Source organism: Pelobates fuscus, chromosome 9, assembly GCF_036172605.1.
Source record: "Pelobates fuscus isolate aPelFus1 chromosome 9, aPelFus1.pri, whole genome shotgun sequence".
NCBI classification, from domain to species: domain Eukaryota; kingdom Metazoa; phylum Chordata; class Amphibia; order Anura; family Pelobatidae; genus Pelobates; species Pelobates fuscus.
This window is the reverse complement of record NC_086325.1, coordinates 105,156,714-105,179,896: the sequence shown is the minus strand read 5'-3', so window position 1 is coordinate 105,179,896 and position 23,183 is coordinate 105,156,714. Positions and strand designations below refer to the sequence as shown.

At 39.4% G+C, this 23,183-nt stretch overlaps 1 protein-coding gene across 1 annotated transcript; it reads right to left on the bottom strand.

Annotated features, from left to right (window-relative positions):
- Positions 1 to 575: 575 nt before the first annotated feature.
- ARPC5L (actin related protein 2/3 complex subunit 5 like) lies at positions 576 to 22,581 on the bottom strand. Its single transcript, XM_063432270.1, has 4 exons — positions 22,078 to 22,581; positions 5,628 to 5,700; positions 4,022 to 4,198; positions 576 to 1,476 (listed from the first exon to the last, which is right to left on the bottom strand). The coding sequence occupies exons 1-4, from the start codon at positions 22,221 to 22,223 to the stop codon at positions 1,414 to 1,416; spliced, it is 459 nt and encodes a 152-aa protein (XP_063288340.1). The 5' UTR covers positions 22,224 to 22,581; the 3' UTR covers positions 576 to 1,413.
- Between the last annotated feature and the right edge of the window lie 602 nt (positions 22,582 to 23,183).

The window sequence follows — 23,183 nt, the reverse complement described above, 5'->3', positions numbered from 1 at the left end:
GCAGGCACTTTACAGGTATACCTTTCCCCCCTGTGGCCCACGTCACATTAGACTGACCTACTAACCAATCTTTATAATAATCTACATGAAAGCTGTCCAACAGGTGACACTTTGACAGCTGGCCTGCGGGTTCCCTGTCAACGGCAGAGGGCCCCACCCAAGCCAAAAAAAAAATAAAAAATCAAAGTTGGATAGCAAAGTTCTACATGAATACCCCACAAAACTATCCAACCCTACCCACCCCTCTACTTTCACTTTAGCAACACTGCATGTTTGGGGACAATTGGAAATGCTAGCAGCAGTTTGGTAGTCATGGCACTGCACTATGGATAAATGTTTATATTGCACCTTCTCCCACCCCCTCCCCCCCAAACTAACTGCATTTAAAGACATGAACTGCAACAGAACGCACTGCTTCTACGCAGAGGAATCATAAAGTGGTGGTAAATGGTGAAACCCTTTTCAGCATGGGTGGTAGTGGAATAAAAATGGAGACCAAAAGGGGACATGCAATGTTGCTACAGAAGGCAAACAATAAAAGAAGTCTCAAACAATAATGCAAAGATAAAACAATATTATTTCATCACTTCACTCATGGAAGCTGTAATTTAATAAAATTTACAGGTATCAGTTGAGCAGTGGCACCGCAGGAGAATGGCTCTTTATCTTCGTTCCTCTTGGGTAGGATGAAGAATACCAAACTGCCCCAGTGATACTGCAAGTTTAACTTACAGACAAAGGCTGGACACCACAAACACATACCTAATTCCCCCCAACCATTGTACGCTTCCCTCCTCTGAGAGACTAGCCCTACACTGAAGATCAATGTACTAATGGCCTCCTTGGCAGAGGAAAGGGTTAAAACAGATATTTCAAGTAAGACCAAAATCAGGGAATTCCTAAAATCCTGTATATACATGTTAACAAAATAAAAGCCACCAGTCCACCATTTTATTTTCAAGCAATAATTTGCAGTTACGTTCAGCCTTTCAATCTTTATTTTTTTACCTTCGTAGGAGGGTCGATATAATTTAGCATTGGGATTATTAAATATGACAATGACTACTGCGTTTCAGGAACGATCGCAGCCTTTAACGCATTGTAGCACTTTTGTTGATTGTTCCTTGGCGTGTGCAATGAATTCTCTGCTCCCCCTTTTAAAATCCCTCATGATATATACTGTTAACATAGCATTTTCCTGCTAAAGAGGACTGGTGCTTGAAACAAAATATACCCCATTAAACAAACATACATTCATGTCTCGTCCACAGTCGTAATAAGAAGCATTCCCAAGTGAATTTTCCAAAACAGTTTAATAGATAGCACTCTGCAGATGGGTGGCTCTGCATCCACTCTTCCTTCACAGCGCTGGAGCCCGGAACATAAACTTCTGGATTGAGCTAATACAGTCTTTTACACAGTTTTTCGTGAGGTGAGAACCCGGACTATGGATCCAAGGCCTCCTATTCCTAATGCCTGCAGGGAGACAGGGAAATCAAAAGACAAAAAAACAGCACATGGTAAGGCCAACTTAATAAAAATATTTCCAATATAAGATGCACGGTTTCAAAAACACACGTGAGAAATAACCATCATGTGCTCTCATGGTTTTTGATCAGGATATAAAACAATGTTCTAACCAACTAAACAAGACACCCATGCCATTAACTGACTGAAGGACACCCATTAGTGAGGCCCCACTCACGTAATTCACTGACTGAAGGACACCCATTAGTGAGGCCCCACTCACGTAATTCACTGACTGAAGGACACCCATTAGTGAGGCCCCACTCACGTAATTCACTGACTGAAGGACACCCATTAGTGAGGCCCCACTCACGTAATTCACTGACTGAAGGACACCCATTAGTGAGGCCCCACTCACGTAATTCACTGACTGAAGGACACCCATTAGTGAGGCCCCACTCACGTAATTCACTGTGACTGAAGGACACCCATTAGTGAGGCCCCACTCACGTAATTCACTGACTGAAGGACACCCATTAGTGAGGCCCCACTCACGTAATTCGCTGACTGAAGGACACCCATTAGTGAGGCCCCACTCACGTAATTCGCTGACTGAAGGACACCCATTAGTGAGGCCCCACTCACGTAATTCACTGACTGAAGGACACCCATTAGTGAGGCCCCACCCATGTCATTCACTGACTGAAGGACACCCATTAGTGAGGCCCCACCCATGTCATTCACTGACTGAAGGACACCCATTAGTGAGGCCCATTCAACTGTCCACATTGGAGATAACAATTTTAGCACTGGGAAAGCACTAATAGTGTTTTACATAATGTCGTTTAGAAATACTGGATTACAACTGAAGAAAAAAAAATTTAGCAAATTTTATAAATGAATAATGTGTTGCTGTCATGTAAATAATGTGGGCTTCTGCCCTCCCCCTCCGACAAAAATAAAAAATGAGCAGAAACGATCAATTTCAATGAAACAAAAAAACACAAGTGGTCAAGGTTTTCAGTTTCATTTAGTTTTATAGTTTAAATAAACCGCATGCACTTACACTTCCTCTCTCCCCACAGTAATTTCCAAACATGCATTTTATCTCTTAGCTCACCAATGTCTCTTTTGAACCCACCAAAAGGATCAGTGACAGTATAACACTCAACTCTTAAGGTCCTACCATGTATGAATGTTCAATTTATTTAGCAATCGCAATGCATAGAGTTGCTAATAAAAATGACAAAAAATTTTTAAAAAGGGACATTCTATGCCTGTACTTAAGTTATTATTAACATTTCAAGATAGTCTAATGCATTGTTATCAGAACAGTCCAGTGTGGAATGGCTGACATTTTTAAAGACTCCACAAAAGCTTGATTAAAAAGGCATTTTCTTTACAGATACACCATATAAAATTAAAGAAAGATCCACTGAAGCTAAACGAAATGCAATCCATCACAGCAAGTTAATGGGATTGGGATAGCTGGTGTAGTATAGTAATTGAGTTTCAGGTAAACATCACTTCACAATAATAATGGGTCCAGGTATCTGCTCCACCATCTTTTAGGTTTATCACTCCCTAAAGGGGGTTATTCACCAAAAAGCCAATTTGAATTGAAAGGTGCACTTTGAAATTTATGGGGGGGAGGGGGAGGAACACCTCTATAATCACACTTGGCTGTTGCTTAAATGTTGCACTTCAATATTCAATATTATACAATTTTTTGTTTAGTGAATACACAAACAATGTAGAGTCTCAAATGAAAGTACACTAAATGGTCAAGACAGTGAGGAAGTTGTAGGAAGAAAGAATTAAAAAAGAAAAGAAAAAAAGGGATTCGAAAACAATAACTGAAATTTAAAAGTTGGGTTTGGGGAATTTGTCAAAGCCACTCCATTAAAAACATGGATCTGTAATACAAAACAAAACGTCTATGAAAGGTCTCATGATATAACTTGTATCATCTCAATCTTGAACATTTCATTTACATTGGCCAATATGGATTGCATGGACAATGATTAACTAGCTTGTTGTAGAAAATTAGCCTTTGCTAGTAACTTAAAGACTCTTTTTTGCTAAAAACTTGCACTGACCTCTGCTTTAGTGGTTGTGTTTGCCTGGTTGCCTACCTGGTGGAAAGATCAACAAGCACAATGCTGCTAAACATATATGTTGACTGAAATGGTACATTAGGGAACATGGCCTCTTTATGGGCACCAATCAGCTACACTTTCAAATTTCTGCTCATAGCACGCTTGCTGATTAATAATCAACATGCATGCACAATTACTTAATCTGGCAGTTGATGCAGTGACCCAAGAAAGTAGAAAAGAGAAGGGGGTAGGCGGGGGAAATCACGAAAAAAGTTCTTCCACAAGATAGAAAAGTTATAATTTATTTCAATAACATTTAAAGGAGTCATTTTGCAGCCTTGTTTTTATAAACAAAGAGAATAACCTAATTCCCAGGATAGCTGGGTGTGTTCTATGGCTTATTTTTAATGCCAAGTTGCTCCAACTTGCCATGGACTTATTACCCACCCACATACCTTTTCATGCCACTGTAGCAATATGGCACTGCTGTTCTCTGTAGGTTTCTCAAAACCCTTATAGATGTATTTCATAAGCAGGTCAATTCCATTTCGATCCATAGTTTTTACTGCCTGTTCAATCTCATTACTTTTAAATGAAGTCAGAACCTTGAGAACAATTGCTTGAGTTCGTTCCTGCAGAGCAAGAATAAAATAGTTAATAACTCACTGTAAAGTCTGGTAAAGAGTGAGGAAAACCAGGCTGTGCAAATATTTACCAAGTTCACACCTACAAGCAGCAAATAAAACCATACTTTGTATGATTTTATGTCATTACAGTGAACTCTGCTTTTACTCACCAATAGATTTAAGATTTCTCTTCTAAAGAAGACACAATTAAAGCCAAAGCGATCTACACATACACACCAACCAAGCTTAAAGGTTATTAACCACTGAAAGTCTGGAGGGTCCATGGCAGACTCACCAGGGTTGGTTTTCCAATGGCTAGTGTGTATATAAAAACACCCCTTATAGTTTTACATGTTTTGAATAAGCAGTTTGATATCTAACTGCCACCAAGCAGAGGGTGTTTGCTGTGTGTGGGAGTTGAGTGACAGCTTCCCACACTTTGCAGCGTAATGCATGAAGATACTGGAAAACTTTTCAAAAATTTCCCAACAACTTCACTCGGAATCACCAGGGAATGGAGTTGCAGAAACTAGAGACACTACGTTGGTTGTTAAGGAAGTGTCAGTTTAGATGTGAAACACATCCAGCTGTCTTTGGATTTTTGTTTCTGCCCCACTCTTCTCCCTTTCCAAGCCGTGATGGCATTTTCTTTTTATATTTATAGTCCACATTTTCGTGGTCTTTTTTATGCCTTGTATCAAATGGTCTTAAATCATCACTTTTCATCAAATATCCACCTGCATTTTTCAGTATCAGATGGGTGCGGTTTGGATTTGATTTTGTTGGACTGCTGCATAATTGATATACATGTTGCATCAGTTTGAGTAGCATCCTTTTTATTTTAGATTTTTTGGGGTTTATCATTACATGTTGCAGAGCCACTGTCAAGTAATCTCCCCAGATTCAAGTTAGGATCCTCCTAAAACAATATTCAACTATTGAAGTTTGTGAACACAGTTATAAGTGAACAGTCATGAAAACATTAAGTATTAACCTACGTTGCAACTTTTGTTCTAATAACACAGGGAAGCTCAACCCATGTCTCGGAGGTCTGCTTGACCCTTAAAAATGTGGCTGCAAATCTAAAAGAACAACTAATCCCATCAATATGTATGTAATGGGGACTCTAGCGGACCTCCAAATGGAAATCACTGACCTTCAATGTGACTCAGACCTGAAAAATCAAGTTTAATTTAGTGACTCTCCTAGATTTCTATCAGATGCATATAGGAAATGGAAAACTTGTCAATTTAAGAATGCTTGTCGAAAAGAACCTTATTTTTTGTTTGCCAGCATAAAGCACTCCAAGTCAAACTTGAGGACACAAATGACTGATCTGGAGCACTATTTCCAACTAGCTACCATAGAGATACTTCTTAACATTGAAAAATAATTAAAAAATAAATAATAATAATAATAAAAAAATACATCATACCTTCACTAGCTGGTTTTTAGAATTGACTGGAGAGTTCCGAAAGGCAGCGTGGAAAGCACGAAGCATGTCTCCTGTGAAGAAAGCAGTCAAGGGAATATAACAAGAATTCACCAATCACTCACTACACATAAACCCACCTTAAAGGACCACTATAGGCACCCAGACCACTTCAACTCAATGAAGTGGTCTGGATGCACCCAGACCACTTCAACTCAATGAAGTTGTCTGGGTGCCAGGTCCATCTAGTGTTAATCCTGCAGCTGTAAACATAGCAGTTTCAGAGGGTTAAACCAGCCTCTAGTGAATGTCTCACTGACAGATGCTAGAGACTCTTCCGCGATTCTCACTGTGAAAATCACAGTGAGAAGACACTGACGTTCATAGGAAAGCATTGAGAAATGCTTTCCTATGGGCTGTTTGAATGCGCTCACGGCTCTTGCCGCGCATGCGCATTCGGCACCGACGTCAGCAGAGGGAGGAGAGTTCCCCAGCGCTGGAAAAAGGTAAGTGTTTAACCCCTTCAGCCCAGAGGGAGTGGGACCCTGAGGGTGGGGGGCACCTAAAAATCCTATAGTGCCAGGAAAACAAGTTTGGCAATCAGGAACTGTAATCTCCAAGCCATTCTTTTTAAACAGAACCAAGTCCTGGCTAACCATTACTGATTTGGAATATCCAACTGAATAATTAAATTGTGAGTTTGAGAGCTTAAAATGTTGTTTGCTTAATGAACACATTTTGCTAGCCTTTTGTGACAGATCAATAACCACAGGTTATCAAAAGAGGTCTTCAATTAATGCTAGTGTATTAAAGAGACACTAGTCACCATAACAACTACAGTTGATTGTGGTTGTTCTGGTGAATATAGTCTGTCCCTGCAGGCCTTTTAATGTAAAAACATTTTTTTCAGAAAAAACGGTCAGTGTTTACATTACAGCCTAGGAACACCTCTAGTGGCTACTCCTCATACAGCCACTAGAGGTGATTTCCAGGTCAATGCTGCACACGTTCAGCGTCTTCACGCTTTACATGGAAACGCAGAACTTTTTCAATAGCCAGACGCTTAAAGCCCAGCGCAGCAAAAACGGTGTAAATCATTTTTCAAACCCAAGGTAAGGTAAGGGGGGGGGGGGGGGGGGGCTGAACACCTAAACATTGGTTTTAGAACTATAGTGTCAGGAATACACGTTTGCGTCGCTGACACTATAGTACCAGTTCCCCTTCAACTTTGAAAAGCTACATACAATTGTGTTCACATATCTAAGTGGCTAAATATGTACGTGCGCAGTATAGGGACTCCATTTTGTAAATAGATTATATACATAGAAGATTTAAATACATTTTTTTAAATTAAAACTTCAGTTTTACATGACCAAATAATAATTTCAAAAAAGAAAAAAATTAATCTGTACCTTCCAACAAAATGTATTCAAATGTATTACAGTTACATAGCTGAAAAGAGACTTGCGTCCATCAAGTTCAGCATTCCTCGCATATGTTTTTGCTGTTGATACAAAAGGGGAAAAAAAACCTAGTCTGAAGCACTTCCAATTTTGCAACAAACTAGGGGAAAAAAATCCTTCTTGACCCCAAAACAGCAGTCAGAAGTCTATTTGGATCAAGCAGCTATTACCCCACTAATTAGAAATTATATCCCTGTATGTTATGTTTTTGCAAATATTTATCCAATTGCAGTTTAAACATCTGTATGGATTCTAAAAAACCACCTCTTCAAGCAGAGTATTCCATATCCTTATTGCTCTTGCTGTAAAAAAAAAACAAAAAAAACACTTCTCTTGCCTTAGATGAAATCTCCTTTCTTCCAGCCTAAATGTGTGACCTTGTGTCCTATGTATAGCCCTGTTTATTAATAGATTTCCAGATAATGGTTTGTACTGGCCCTGAATATATTTGTATAAAGTTATCATATCCCCTCTCAGGCGCCGTTTTTCCAAACTAAACAGATTTAATTGTTTTAATCTTTCTTCATAACTATAATGCTCCATTCCTTTTATCAATTTTGTAGCTCGTCTCTGCACTTTTTCTAGTGCCATGATATCTTTCTTTAGAACAGGCGCCCAAAATTGCACAGCATATTCAAGGTGTGGTCTTACCAGCGATTTATAAAGAGGCAAAATTATATTTTCATCCCGAGAATTTATGCCCCTATTTATACCTGACAAAACCTTACTGGCCTTAGCAACTGCAGATTGACATTGCACTTTGCTGTCTAATTTGTTGTCTATAACAAATCCTTCTCGTGTGTGGTTATCCCTAATTCACTACCACTTAGGGTGTAAGTTGCTTTTGCATTTTTGACCCTGAAGTGGTCATTAAGTAGCCCCTACTACCGTATAAATTAAAGGACACCACATTCTAAATCAGAGAAGATTTTAAAGAATGGCAGATGACATATTCAGCACCACCCCCACCTTATCTGGTCTTATCTTCCACTGGGTCCACTGGCCCTTTCTGACTGCGACGGAGTGGCTGAATTACCGGAAATGATGCCCAGTAGCCAACAACAGCATACCTCAATATAAACTGTTCATGCAGTTCTATAATTTTAGACATTCTCAGAAATGTTTTACATGGAATTAAAACACGAGAAGGTGAGAGGTACCAAAATCTATTTAGGATCCTCCTTCTCTCCTTTCTTTGTTGCTTTAAAAAAAAAAAATCTTGCTAGGTGACATTTCTAATGTTTAGGCATGAAGGAATGTGTCCTCAAAATGTTAGTACTCGTGACGCTGTCCAGATACCATCTAACACGAATATAATGGCAGGACGTAATACAGATGTGTATGGCATTTTGAATTTAACAGGTTATTTCTCTTCTTTCAAAGATCAAAACTATTTTCTCTGCTCATCAGGCAAGAAAAGTGCTTGAGCAACAACTTTGTAAGATAGGCCAACAAAACGCTTTCTCAATTTTTTAAATTTTATAAAACACCGCCGATTGGCTGGGCTGTACAGTGGAAAAGTGCTAGAAAAAAATGACAGCAGGGATATTCATTTTGTTTACGAGTGTGTGCGGCGTCTTCGCACAACCCTCACCTCCCTCTGCCAACAAGACAGGCTGTCAAAGAAAAACATAGCCAACTGGTTTAGAGCAAGAAACAGTGACAGTAAATGGTAGCTAACAAGTGTGATTTTATATTTTTGAGCAAAATACTGTTAACAAGAGTTGTGTATACAGCATAAGTGTGCATAAAGGGTGCGTCAGGGACCCCAGAATGCTGACCCAAAGCTGTAAATTATACAACAGGAATAAGAATTCAGTTCTCTTACAGTATAGGAATGCGTTCTGAAACATTTAGTGCATACAGTAGAATTGAAGATAAAACACTGTTGTAACTACCTGCAGTGCATCCCCTACATAAGGCAATAGGCGAGGAAGGGCAGCTTAAGAGAAGGAAAGAGAAAAAAAAAAAATGGGAGTAAAGAAGTGAGAAGAAAGTGTGAGAAAATGGGGTTGTGCCTGAAAGTGCTGTACTTTTCTTTAGTATCAGTTTGTTTAATTATGTCATTTACAGTCTTCAATCCTTACATTTTGAAATCGTATGCATTCTGAAGACCATAAGAACAGGAATCTTCCCCTTTGATAGCAGCACAATATTAACATTCAAGTGCCAGAGAAGAGGTGAGCCATTTATTACAAAGTGTTATGCTTATTTTTAGATCTTTTCAACAAGAATGCAAGACTGGCTTTAAGAACGTTATTAATTTGAAGTAAGGCTATGCACGCCTTTTAAATAAGGGTAAAAGTCTTAACTATTTGAATACCAAAGAGAGACAAGACCACACACACACACACACAAACAGAATAAGTATTTGTGGGGAAACATATAGAATAACACCATTAGTATTATTAGTGTATATATACAGAACATGGCTAGGAATGTGAGAATGCAGTATATGAATACGAGATTGGATTCTCTCTCCAACAATCACACATTCATAGTTTTAGTGGAAAAAGAATAGACATACAATATCTAGCTTCCCACATCTCTCATGCTCATCTGTCACATATGCTTATCACAGTGAACCCAAGACACGTCACTAGCCGCACATAACTATGAACCATCTGGCACTTCAATGGATACTGAATTAACGCCTTATTGTAAAAAAAAAAATAAAAAAAAATAATGAATCAGCACATCAGAAATGCTTCTAAGTTGGCATGCATACTTCCTAAATACCACTAACAGGACACAACAAACCAGATCAATTACAGTTAACAAATTTTTCCTAGAGTGGGGGGCAATCAGCACCACCCACATTCCATATGCAAACACTCACAATCATATAACACTCATACACAGAACCAGCACCATATCACTTTATCTGGCACTTCGGACAAAGCTTGCAGAACCAGCCCACTCCCAGAACTTAGGGATGTTTAGCAAAGAACTTCTGCTCTCCCTGACTAGCCAGTCTTAAAAAGGCAGCTTACCTGCTTTCGTTAAGGACAGCCTGAGCATTCTCAGCCATTCCTCAGCCTCACATTGCTTACTGGAAGTACAGAGCATATCTGATAAACCACCTGCTAGGCAGCAGTTAGCGGGGTCATTCATGAAATCCTAATAGATGCCACAGCATAACATCTATTACCAAACCTAGACCCTTCTGGCATATATCACTAGCTCTCCCAGTGCCAGACAAATGTCTCTCCATCCCAATGAAACAAGAATATCCCTTAAATGTAAAGGGGAACCAAGCACTCTGTTTTTTTACATTCTTTCATTTGGACAATAAAATTGTACATGATTGACAGTAGAAATGGTTGACAATGAGAGGCATTATGCTTAAAATCATTTTATAGAAAAGAACCATTTTTAAGGAAATGGAGAAAAGCAGGTAGTATAAACCAAGAACGAAAAATTGGTATATATTAAGCTGCAGGCTCATAGGGAACATATATATGGGCATGCGGTACAACTTTTAAAACATTGGTACATTTTAAAACTAGTATACATGATAACATGAGAATGAAAAATAAAATGGCAAGTAAAACAAGGGAAGTATGCCATTAACGGACACCATAACAAACTCAATGGTGAAGCAAATGTAAAAAAATAAAATAAACACACATCTGATTCATTCAGGTCCCTTTGTACCAGGAGATGAATTCCACTAACCCAGGAAAATATGGCGTTCTAAAGTCTGAACACCATATTCACATGCCCCAAGACAGGGAATTTCCCATGTCATGTGTACCCTTAAGTTTTAGTCTAAACATAGATAAGATGTTCCCATGTGAAATGGCCTTGTATCTTTGTTAAGTTAAGGTAGGTCCTAACATGACCTAATTGAAAATCTAAGGTATAAATATGTGTACCTATTAATATTAGGACACAGGGGAGAGACTGACAGACAGAGAGGCTGCTCCATTTTAACATGACTGAGAGGCTGACATGTTCAAGAGTACATGTTTTTCTATTTCACTGATTTTGCAAGCATATACTTTAATCTTAGAAACTCTGCTATAGATTATTGTCATGGATTATTAATTTTTTATATGTCTATATTTATATTTAGTATTTAAAAAGACCAAACTTTACTGCTTCCAAGACAATCCCTATTTTATATTATATTTCAATTATTTATGTTAAATAGAGGAACTCTTACTAAATATATAAATATTATAGCTAAGATATCTGTATGGTTAGCCCTGCTAAATTCTAAGACGTTATAGTGGTAAATAGGGGAGCCATCAGTGGTTACATGTTGATATGGGAATTAAATGGACAACCTCCTCAAACTGTTTTAAGTGCGGAGATCTAGGGAGAGGTGTGAACTTATCTTGAGACCATCCTGCACTTTCGGTGCCGTTGTCCCCAGTGAAGTCTATTTTTAAAATCCTCCCTACCTTAAGGTTCATTCAGATGGTGTTGGTCGCTAGTAAACATTCTAGATGCATTGGTAACAAGCCAACTCCAGCATTATGCCAAACCATGTTTATTTATAAAATATTTTAACAGGAAAGATACATTGAGATTTCTCTAGTTTTCAAGCCTGTTCCACCTTGAAATGACATACAGTTATTCCCAAACTCCAAACACACACACACACGTACCCTACAAAACAAGGGGCAACAATTGTGTCACGGACCGTAAATAAAATGGAAAATGAGAAAAAATTTTTTTTCAAAATAAATAAATATATATATATATATATATATATATATATTTTTTTTTTTTTTTTTAAATAAAAATAAATTAAAAAAAAACAGTGTCCCAAACCAGACCTTAAAGTTCAGAAATGATCCTGGTTTGGTTTACCAGCAGTGGATTAACATATGTTCAAACAGAATACAGAGTAACCAATATGTTCATGTGTTAAAGTGAGATTTCAGGCTACGTTATACATTAATTCATCTGATAAAGCATCAAGAAGAAAAAAACAAGACAAAATACACTTTCTGCATACTGCCAGAAGAACAAAAAGCACCAATGATTGCTCCACCCCAACATTTCCTTTTCGAACAGGAAGTGGTAAGACACCCAAGCAGCAAATACAGAGTTTTGCATATTCTCATTCAAGCAAGAAGTTTACAACTGAGTAAGGCATCTTGCTACTTCTCATTTATACGAACAGAATGCTTTAGAGCCACTTACACAACAAAATACATAAATAGTTTTTTTATAAAGTGTCAACAAATTCTGTAACGCTGTACAATAGGGGGCCCAACAGACGTGTTACTGCAACAAGACAAGCAGGACGCACAGGAAACAAGGGTACTGAGGGCCCTTCCCAAACGAGCATACATTCATATATAGAATTCTATATAAATACAAAAAAAATTAAAATAAAACAAAAAAACACATGCCTATCTCAAGTAATTATTTTGTATTTGCAATGTAAGGAGTTGTATCGTGCTTGGCCTCACAATCTTTTTGATAAATTAGTAAAGCATCTTTAGGTGTTATTGCAATGTGAACGTATTATTTATCCAAGTAAATTAGAGTGGATCTAGTTTATATCCCCCCCCCCCCCTCCTCATAATGTTGTACCTTTTCATTTTCAAACTAAACATGTTTTTACTTTTGCCTCTATTAAATGTTTAGGTTTTTTTAAACACTTAATTAAGTCATGTACATAAGAGCAACATATACACAAGCACTCTTCGTAACTCTCCCATCACTGAAAAATGCCTGGGAACCTGCTAAACGTTTTTTTATTTTTAAATATGTTGTATTTTGGTTAGCGTCTGATATTTATAAACCACAACAACTTTATCGTATATCTTTAAACACTGGCTCTCTCTGAAGATTTAATTAGATTAAAAAAGTAAACCTGATCTACAGGTTTTACAGTCAGAAAACTTGAAATAAACGACACCACCCAATCATAGGCGTTTCAACCACAAACATCTTATTGCAAAACACTACTTAGCACCAAAAGTTTCTCACAGTACAGTGTACGCTGCTCTAATATACTGAGGTGATCAAAAATATTTTTACACCCTCATCTGTTCACACTTACTTTTTTCCCCTCATAGAATATTATCTCACTTTCTGGTAGTTTAACACAACTTAGATTCTCTGCTGTCTATATTTTAACATTCATCACTCCAGGCAACCAGACCACTTCTGTCCATTGGGGTGGTCTGGGTGCCAACTCCCAGTACCCGTAACCCTGCAACTGTAAATATTGCAGTTTTCATAAACTGCAATATTTACATTGCATGGTTAACTCCTCCTCTACTAGACAGCCACTAGAGGGCACTTCCGGGTTTATAGCACAGATTTTCTGTGCTATAGCGTCGCTGGACGTCCTCACGCTATGTGAGGCCCTCCAGTGTCGCTGAAATCCCCATAGGAAAGCATTTTTCAATGCTTTCCTATGGGGAGGTCTAATGACCGTGCGCATTAGGCCTCCCCCGCCGCGCATGGGCATTAGGCCTCCCCCGCCGGATGACGGCGGGGGAGGAGCGTGGGCAGACCCTGAACCAGCGCCGAGGGACATCGGCACTGGATAAAGGTAAGTCACTAAACGGGTTTTAACCCCTACAGCAACTTGGGATTGGGAGGGAGAGGGGACCTGCAGTGCCAGGAAAACGGATTGTTTTCCTGGCACTGGAGTGTCTCTTTAAGGATTATAATGTTCTTCCGAAAGGTCCTGTTAGTACGGAATGTCCTACTTTAATCATAATGCGTTAAAACCCTGCTGGTATAAGACAGCCCGAGATACCATTTGATACCTGAGAGTCCCCAACTGTTTTACCAATACTGACAGAATAGTTGTGTGCAGCATTTAAAGTGAGTACTGCACATAGCCCATGAAATCCTTTTAAAGCAACATGGCTAGTATTGTGCTCAGCCAAGGCGAGTCTGAGCTTCAGTGGCTACAGTTTCAGCTAGGACCATTATTATTAACCTCAGACTGAAAGATGTGTAAAAAATTGTGAATCTATTTTGAGTTTATTTTTTTTAGTTGCAATTGTGTATTAATTAGATGTGGTTTTAAAAAAATATTTTAACTTAAATTTAACAGTGTTTTGTATAAATATAGGGTATCAAACAAAAGCCTTTATAAAAGGGACATATAAAATAATATTTATAGGTGCACTTAAGTGGTTACTCAAACCACCAAAACCACTTCTGCTTTTGGTCATGGTGGTAGGAGTCTGTATTTGCACTTTTGTGCCCCAGGATAGTTGCACCCCTGGCTTACGTGATTTAGGCAGCGTGTAAAAGCGGATAGGAGATTCTCCCTTGCAGACAGTGCGCCTGCACAGGATTGCTTGCTCTTCCCTCCAGCCAAGCAGTCCAAGACCACCCCCCTGCAGTGCCTGTTCTTTGATTTTAAAACTCCTCCCCTTGCGTCTCTCCCCTGCATGTAATCTGAGCAGGGCAAATTGTGCATTCAAATGCTTCATTTGATTAGACCGTGGTTGAGCTCTGCTGACAACAAGGAGGGACTAAATCTCCACACTGACAAAGGGACTATGAGAGTGCAGAGGGTGAGAGATTCAGAATAATTTGCAAAAAAAAATAAAAAATGGCAAACTAGCCATGTTGTGACTGTAGCAAAGTTAGAGAATTTTCCATTAAGATTTAATTTGAGAAAAGGTTTAGCCAATAGCAATGTCATGGACTCTTTGCAGAAGGCCCCAATATTTGTAATTGAAACTATTTTGTGTCAGGACAAGTAGATTGGGCTACAGCTTTAACCTATTGAAGAATTGCACAGCCTCATAAGATTACATTATATAAATATTGAAGTAATTTGTTTTTTTAAACGTAGTAATAAACAAGAACCACTGGCAGTCAGCAAATTTTAGCCAAGCTGGAAAAAGTTCTACAACTCAATCCATTTCTCCAGCTGAGCTCTTGACAAAGTTTGGCATTTTGAATATTTAGCACATGCACACATACAGTTGACTGCCAGGAATTGCACATGTAGCCTTGCAGTTTGAAAGTGTATCAAGTATAACAGTGGGAAAAAAATTAAAAATAAACCAAAACCTAATAGAGGTGAGAAACCCAAACTACCGATCTACAACGTGCTAAGGGGGTTAAACAGAAAGCATCAAGAGCGTTAAAAATTAGGTCAGAAATCACTAGTCAGTTTCTCACTTACTGCCAACATACATAAGAAATTCACTGTCAGGAGAGTATAAAAAAACAACTATTCATTAACAAACAGTGTGATAGGCATCGAGGAGGACAGATTTCTAACGGCAAAGGATGCCAAATCATTCATCAAGTATATACACAGCTATACAAGAGTTCTGTGTATCCATATTACACAATGAACACTCTCGTGTTAGGAGTACAAACCTGAATTTCTAACACTAACAAGCATCCTCTTCTATTACCCATGATGGCCAATCAAGCATTCTTAACACCTGTGCACCCGCTAAACAGCAAATCCTATTAATGACAATGAGATAAGTGTTCCAGCAATGATTCTCCAAAAGTATTTACCGTATATACTCGAGTATAAGTCGAGTTTTTCGGCACATTTTTTGTGCTGAAAAACCCCAACTCGACTTATACTCGGATCAATGTCTGTATTATGGCAATTTGCATTGCCATAATACAGACAGGGGGGCTGTGTAGGAGGGGGGCTGGCAGAGAGAGTTTACGTACCTCTCCTGCAGCTCCTGTCAGCTCCCTTCTCCTCCGCGCCGGTCCGGTCAGCTCCCTCTGCAAGTCCCAGTGTAAGTCTTGCGAGAGCCGCGGGTCACAGTGCGGCTCTCGCGAGACTTACACTGTGAGCTGACCGGAGGAGAAGGGCGCTGACAGGAGAGGTAAGTGCTTCCTGCCTGCCCCCTCCACTGAACTGCCAATGCCACTGGACCACTAGGGAGTGAGAGCCCCCCTCCCTGCCATGTATCAAGCACGGACGAAAAAAAAATCTAAAGAATATTAAAAATAACAAAAAAAAAAAAAATTAAATAATAATTGCGTTCCTTTTTCTCCTTCTCCAATGCGTAACCTGGCATGGCTTGGACTGAACTGTATTGCAACGTCAGCTTAATGTACTTGTTCTGGTGTCTATATCCTGTCCCTGCAGGCTTTTTAATGTAAACACTGCCTTTTCAGAGAACACCTCTACTGGCATTCACTCAGACGGCACAAGAGGTGCTTCCTAGTCAGTGCAGCGCTGTCGTGCAGCATCTCCACACAGCTCTGTGGAGTTTTCCTATAGGAAAGCATTGGGTTGGCTTAAAATGTTACATTTGATATTCTCAGCCAAGGAGGCGGAGCGGGGCAGAGCCAGCTGCAATGAGACCGGTAAGGCACTAGATATAAGAGGAGTAAATTACTTTTAAAAAAATGTAGGCAAAGGAGACTAGACACCTAAACAGCACTTTTATAACTATAGTGTCAGGAACACAGGTTGTATTCCTGACACTATAGGGTTCCTTTAATATACATTTAAAATTAAAACTAAAAATCACAAGAAAAGGGTTAACTTGTTTTAAGTGACTTTCATGGATTTATTCCAAGGAGTAATTTCCAGAGAAGTGATATTTCATCTCATATGATGACACAAGATAATCATGTTTGAGGACTGGAAATGTAACTCCCATCAGTCACATATCACTGCAGTGACACTGAGATCCTTGCACAACATATGCTAGGAGGATTGTACTGTAGTGGTTATTGTACCAGGACTGCCCTGGTATACCACACCAACGTAAGTAGAGAAACAGTTTACCAATTGTCTGAATTCTTTTTATTCTTAATGGGGTTTCACTGCAGTTTTCCTCCCATTTTTATTCACAGCAAGTACTCTAAGATACATGTCATTTTAATAGCTGCAAACTAACCCAGTCATAGAGTACAACCACAACTGCATAATTGCTTCAGCATGCTACCTGCCTGAATAATAAGACGTGCATGTTCGTTTTACAATACTCATATGGTACATGCACTGCAACTTTTGCTTCCGCCAAAGCAGACTTTTTAAACAATACACTCTTTTTAAAAAGAAACACTTTGGTCACCATAAGAGTTTCATATAAATTAAGTTAGGTTGTCCAAAGGCCCCCCGGGTGCACTCTTACCTTAAAGGGTTAAACAGTTCTAGAATAGTTTACCCCAAAAGTTTGCCTCCAGCATCAATCTCCGGGTACCTTTAGAAACTGAGTTACAGGAAGCGTGAAGTGCCACTAGGCAGCAGCGCCACTGATTGTCTAGAGGCGTCGGCTGACACTAAGCCAATCAGAAGCTCCCCATTCCTATAACAGATTATGAAGCAGGATGCAGTCTGCAGGACTTGGTGATCGGTGCTGGAGGCACCCTTTGGATTCAATTGTTCAAGAAAATGTTATCACTAAAAGTATTTAAATAGGTGTCTTGCATTTAGGGCTGGAAAATACCACAATCATAGGCTAAAGCAAAAGTTACTTTTTTTTTTTTTTTTTTTACTAAGATACTAGAATGCATGTGAGGAACACGATAAAAAATTAATAAAAACAAAATTTAACCATTGCTTTTCTATAAGGATGCAACCAGAAATGAACTAGTTTACTCTAGTTCAAATCACCACATATAAGCTGCAACCATATAAAGAATACATGGCAGACTTAATACTGCTCATGGAACAGAAATGTCACTTCAAACTGGGAGTACAGTCCCAATCCTATATTTAGAGCAGCAGCTAATGCATTTCTAAAATAGGGAATTTGAAACAAACTTTCAATCTCACAGCAGGTATGTATAAACTAGAGCATGTTTAATAGAATTTCACGTTCTTCTAACACCCAGATTGAAAGCGTGTCAGGCGTGCAAACAAAACAGTGGAACAGAGGGACGAATCTGTATGTAAAAATGACAATACAAAATAAACATGTCTATATAACCAGCACTTCTGAGGTCAAAGCATCAACCTCATTTATCATCACAAAATCATTTGTGGGAAAACAAGACATAATATAAGTCCAACAATGATTATCAACAATCAAAACGCGAAGTTTCTAACACTTTTTTTGTCGAACACAAAAAGTGCCTTAAAAACTTTCCTTACAGACAAACTGCAGTACAATTCTTAGGTATTTGAAAAACCTGTGTGTATATGCACATTTAACACTGATCACATAACCTTTTAATTACAACCCAATTAAGCAAATACAATTCTACACAACTCACCCTGGAAGGCAATGGCATAGCCTGTTAACTTTATTTAAAGTTACTCCACAGACCTTGCCAAAGTGCTTTATGTGTTAAGAGTGCTCTTTTTTTTCCCCCCATTTTACAAAAAGTGCAGATTTTAATAGAAATTGGCAATTTAGTCAATTAACCTTGTTACATTCCACCTGTCAGACAACTGGTCCGATTACTTGTTTGTTTAGCCAAGTGGAGCGAAGGCAATTGCTCTGAGAACATGCCCTGCAAAGACTTCTCATTGAGTCTGGGTTGGGAAGGGGAGGACTTGCAAAGGATTCAGGCAAGAGATTTGCAAGCTGTTTTTAGAAATACCCCTAATGGAAAAAAAAGAAAAAAAAAATTAATAAAAAGATTAAATGCATACATGTGGATATTTATAATTGGGCAGTGAAGTGCTGATTAAAGGGATGAGTTAGATCATAGAATCTAATAATAGATAGTACAGGGCTTGACAAATTTGTTTGGAATCTAGGAGCCAGCTAAAAAAAGTTAGGAGCCAGTTTTTATTTTATAACTAGCAAAGTTTAAATTTACAAAGAGAAATATGCAATTCTCAAAAGAGACACTATAGTCACCAGGACTACTACAGATTAATGTAATTGTTCTGGTGCCTATAGCCTTTACAATGTAAATGCCATTTTCCAAGAAAAGGCAGTGTTTACATTTCTGCCTAGTAAGACTTAGTAACGTAGATGGTCACTATAGAGTCCTGTGTCAGTGCTGCACAGTGTGCATCACTCTTTTTCAGAGTCTCCATGCTCTGCATGGAGGCATGGAATGTTACCCATAGAGATCTTGAGCAATATCCTGGCTTAACCAAGATCATAAAAATACCTCTCATGAGATCGAAGGGGGGCAGGTACCTAAACACACAAACTGACAGGCACACACAAACACTGACAGACACATTTTCTTACACTCACAAATTTACATTTTTAATCCACCCAGCCTCCCTACCTTTGGATCTTTCCCTGCATGCTGAATGAGCAGTCATTTACCTGCAGCTCCTCTCTGCATTGATGCAGGGGGCCAGAATGACGTCATACTCCAACTCCCGGCATCACTATACAGTGAGCAGAGAGGAGCTGCAGAAAAATTACTGCTCCCTTGCACACTGCCTCACCCAACCACCTCGATGCTCCCCAGGGCGGGTGACCAGCCAGCTGACCACCTCCATTGTTTGCCCAGCCGGCCGCTTTAGCTAAAGAGCTGACAAATACCAGACACCACAGCAAAATTTCTAGGAAAGCATTGGATTGGCTGAGATTGTCAATTCGGATTATCTCAGCAAAGAAGGTGGATTGGGGAGGAGCCAGCGCACCCACGCGGCACTGGAATAAAAGGTAAGATTTAAGCCTATTTAAGGGGGCAAGGGGAAACGGCCACCTAAATAGTGTTTAACACTATAATGTCAGGAATACACGTTTGTATTCTTACTATATCCTGGTGGAATTTATTTTGCATTTAATGTTTATAATGCATTAAAACTCACTTTCAACAAACAAGAACTATGTGCTGGTTCAAACAGCTTACAAATGTAATTGACAGAAAGTTGCGTAACACTATAAATCCACCACATTATTGGTGAAGAGGTACCATAAGCCTAAAACTATAAACATGGCTACTGCAGCAGCCAGGGCCAACCACAAATGCCATGCAATCATTTGGGTGTAGACAACAGTACACGTAACCACTCGTATCTTTTCCCATCAACCATTTCAGTAAATGTAGAGGCAAGTGTATGTTTTTATCCTATATAATTGTTGGGGGATGTCCAGAAGCAATTGTTTAAGGTGTCTGTCTCTCCTTCCTTTGGTACATTTTGTGCACAGATGTGGCTTCAAGTAGATAAAAAAGTCTCGTCTAGTATTCACAACCAATCCCTGAACTCCCACTCACTTACTGGAGACGAACTGGTACATGTGACATGTATGCATAAACTCACATGCAACACTTTCCCTATACAAATGAATGGGACTGCTATAGCATATGCAATACGACAAAACGGATATCAATTGTAGCACTTTTTTTTTTAGCCTTTTTTTTTTCCTTCATGATCAACCAACCTTAATTTCTATAAAAGAATTCCATACATAAAGTAAAACACTTTTTCCTCTATAGTAACGCAACGTAAGATGAGAAGCACATACAGAAAGAATAAAAATCTTACATTTATTAGTGTCAAAACTAATAGAATGCTTATTATAATACGTTATTAATTTTGCAGGTTTTAAAATATTGAAATTTTTACCAGGCCATGTTAACACCAACCCGTAGCAAAGTGACGGGCAGAAGGACAGGCCAGTTACAGTGTTTATTTTTCCCTTTTTGTTTATAAGACCTATTTTTCAGGACCTAACCCAGGATTTACATTACTTGCCACTGGCACCTGTGGGATCTCACACACTAATGTATAAGATGAGAATACACATTTTACTGCCTCTAGCTTATGCAAGTCTAATCACCAATAATTAATACTCAAACTGGAAACTAGTATATTTCTAAATGCATATCAAAGAAAGAAAGTACAACAAAATGAATGGAAATTGTCCCTAAGGGTTTAATATACCAGTGTCCTAATGGGATATGTAAGAAGGCATTTTTGCAATGGTTTTAGCACTACCCTTTAAAAAGACATATTGCAAACAAATAATGTTTCACTACAGTGTGGATTGGAAACGGTGAATTTTAAAGTTTACGACGACAATTGCTGGCTATTTTTAGTTTATATGAATTTAACTTTGAAATTTCAACAAATTCAAACTATAAAAAACAAAATGAGTTATAAGAAAAATCAATGTCAATGAATAAATGTGTGTGTACAGGAAATACAGTTTTTACAATACCATAGTATGCAAGTCAATGATCTATCATTAATCTAGAAGGAATGCAGCTATCATGACTAAGAACAAGACAGTCAATTTTACAACCATTAGAAGTCAAACAAAACCTGGGTGTGGTGGGCAATGGCCTTTACTTTTAGAAGTCACTCCTATCTCAGTGGCAGCCTGTAGTACTCATTGTGAAAATCTAAGTTTCTTTTTCTCCCAGAATGCCCTATAAATGTCAAATAAATTTTGTCTCACAAATTACTATAAGAGATCATGCTGACTTTAACAAGCATTCAGGCCATTTGTAAACCTTGCTTGGCAAAAAAAAAAAGTCAACTACCATATAGCATAGCAAAACGTATTGAACTTTAATTATAACAATTAAGTGGGGTGTGTCAATATTTTAAGCAGGATTATATTCATATTTGTGTATTCTGATGCAAGTCTTTACCTCTCTCCTTCGTTCACACAAAGTCTTGGATTTGTCTAAATGCTCTAGGTTTTCCTTGTAGATTTTACACTGCACCCCACTGCCAGCCAGCAGAGCATTGGTTGTGTTTGATTAGCTTTGTGACCATTAATGTTCACCTAATGCCAGGTATACCCACCACTGCCATTCAGTTCAAATACCATTAACACTAAAACCAGGTCAACCTCCAGATTCATTTTACCTGTGACTCCTTACTGCATCTCCTACACACACACCCATTCGTTACTATTCGCCATGGTAACCTGCTGTATAAGTAGGTTTATGATTAATGGCCCACATTTTTGCTTGGTGTACCACACTTAACCCCCTCCCCTCCCCAAAAGGCAATAACCTCCATTTTCCCATGTGTCACAGTTACCGGATTTGAATGTAGATTTACTATGGTTACTCTCTCTTACTGCTTGGCTTGCTATGTCTTTATTTAAGAAATAGTTACCCTCCTCTAAGAGAACAAAAACATGAATAAATCACACAGATCTGCTCAATTGATCCACCAAAAAGGATATTGTCTGATCAGACTGTCCACCTCTCCCTCGTCCGGCCCCTGGGGCTCCGCCGGCTCCTCCTGCAGCTGGTCGTCCACAAACTTATTCTCGTCGTATTCATCAATGTCCACCTTCCGGAACCGCGAGGAGAGGGTGTTCTTGGCCATGGCGGTATCGGAGGGGGGGCAGGGGGTGGGGAGATGGAGGGGGTGTGACACCTGGCGGAGACAGGGACTATGCAGGACACAATGAAGGGGGACACGGGGCCTGGCTGCCCACGGGACACGGAGCGGGTGCCGGCGGGGGTGATACCGAGCTGGGCTGGCCGGTGACCGGGGGGGGTCGGGCGGCTAGGCGGCCGGGGAGACACGAGGTGGCGGCGGCTGTGACAGGAAATACAGGCAGCAAGAAGGCAGAGAGCGACTCCGCTGGATTCCCGTCACTGTCACCGGCTCTCCGGTCCTTGTCCGCCCGGCTCCCTCCGCTTCCGGTGACTCCGGCGGGCGGGGAGTACGGCGGAACCGGAAACGCGTCACCGGCTGTGCAGGCCCGGGCAGGCGAAGCAGTCACATGGCGGTTGCTTAGCAACTGCCCGGCCTGTAACTCAGGCGGTGACCGAGCACACTGTGAGCACTCACCGGTTACAGCCTACAATGTGACTGATTTATACCAAAATAAATTGCCTTGAAAAACTAATGAATTTGCTTTGTAGAGATCACTGCATACCTCCCAAGTGTCCTACTTTAAGCGGGAAAGTCCCTATTTTCTAGCCCAAATTCACCCGTTCCTCTCTTACTATCTACTAATAGGGTTATTCACTAAAGTGAGAATTGTAGGTGAATTAAAATGTAAGGTCAAAATAGCCAAAATGGAAAAAAGTCTCTCCGGTTTATTTAGTAAAGTGAAAATTCCAAGTGAATTATAAATGTAAAGGGAAACTATAGTCACCAAACCAACTATAGCTTAAAGGGACACTATAGGCCACCAGACCGCTTTAGCTCATTGAAGTGGTCTTGGTGTAGTGTCCCTGCCTCCCTTAGTCCTGCAATGTAAATCATTACTTTGCAGAACTAAGACTGCGTCTAGTCGCCATCAGACAGCCACTAGAGGAGCTTCCTGGTGGTTAA

Coding starts and splice junctions, on each gene's coding strand:
- ARPC5L (XM_063432270.1), bottom strand. CDS start 22,223: ATGGCCAAGAACACCCTCTCCTCGCGGTTCCGGAAGGTGGACATTGAT. Junction 4,199..5,627: donor CTAAAAACCAGCTAGTGAAG/GTATGATGTATT, acceptor CTTGCTCTGCAG/GAACGAACTCAAGCAATTGT. Junction 1,477..4,021: donor TGCTACAGTGGCATGAAAAG/GTATGTGGGTGG, acceptor GTCTCCCTGCAG/GCATTAGGAATAGGAGGCCT.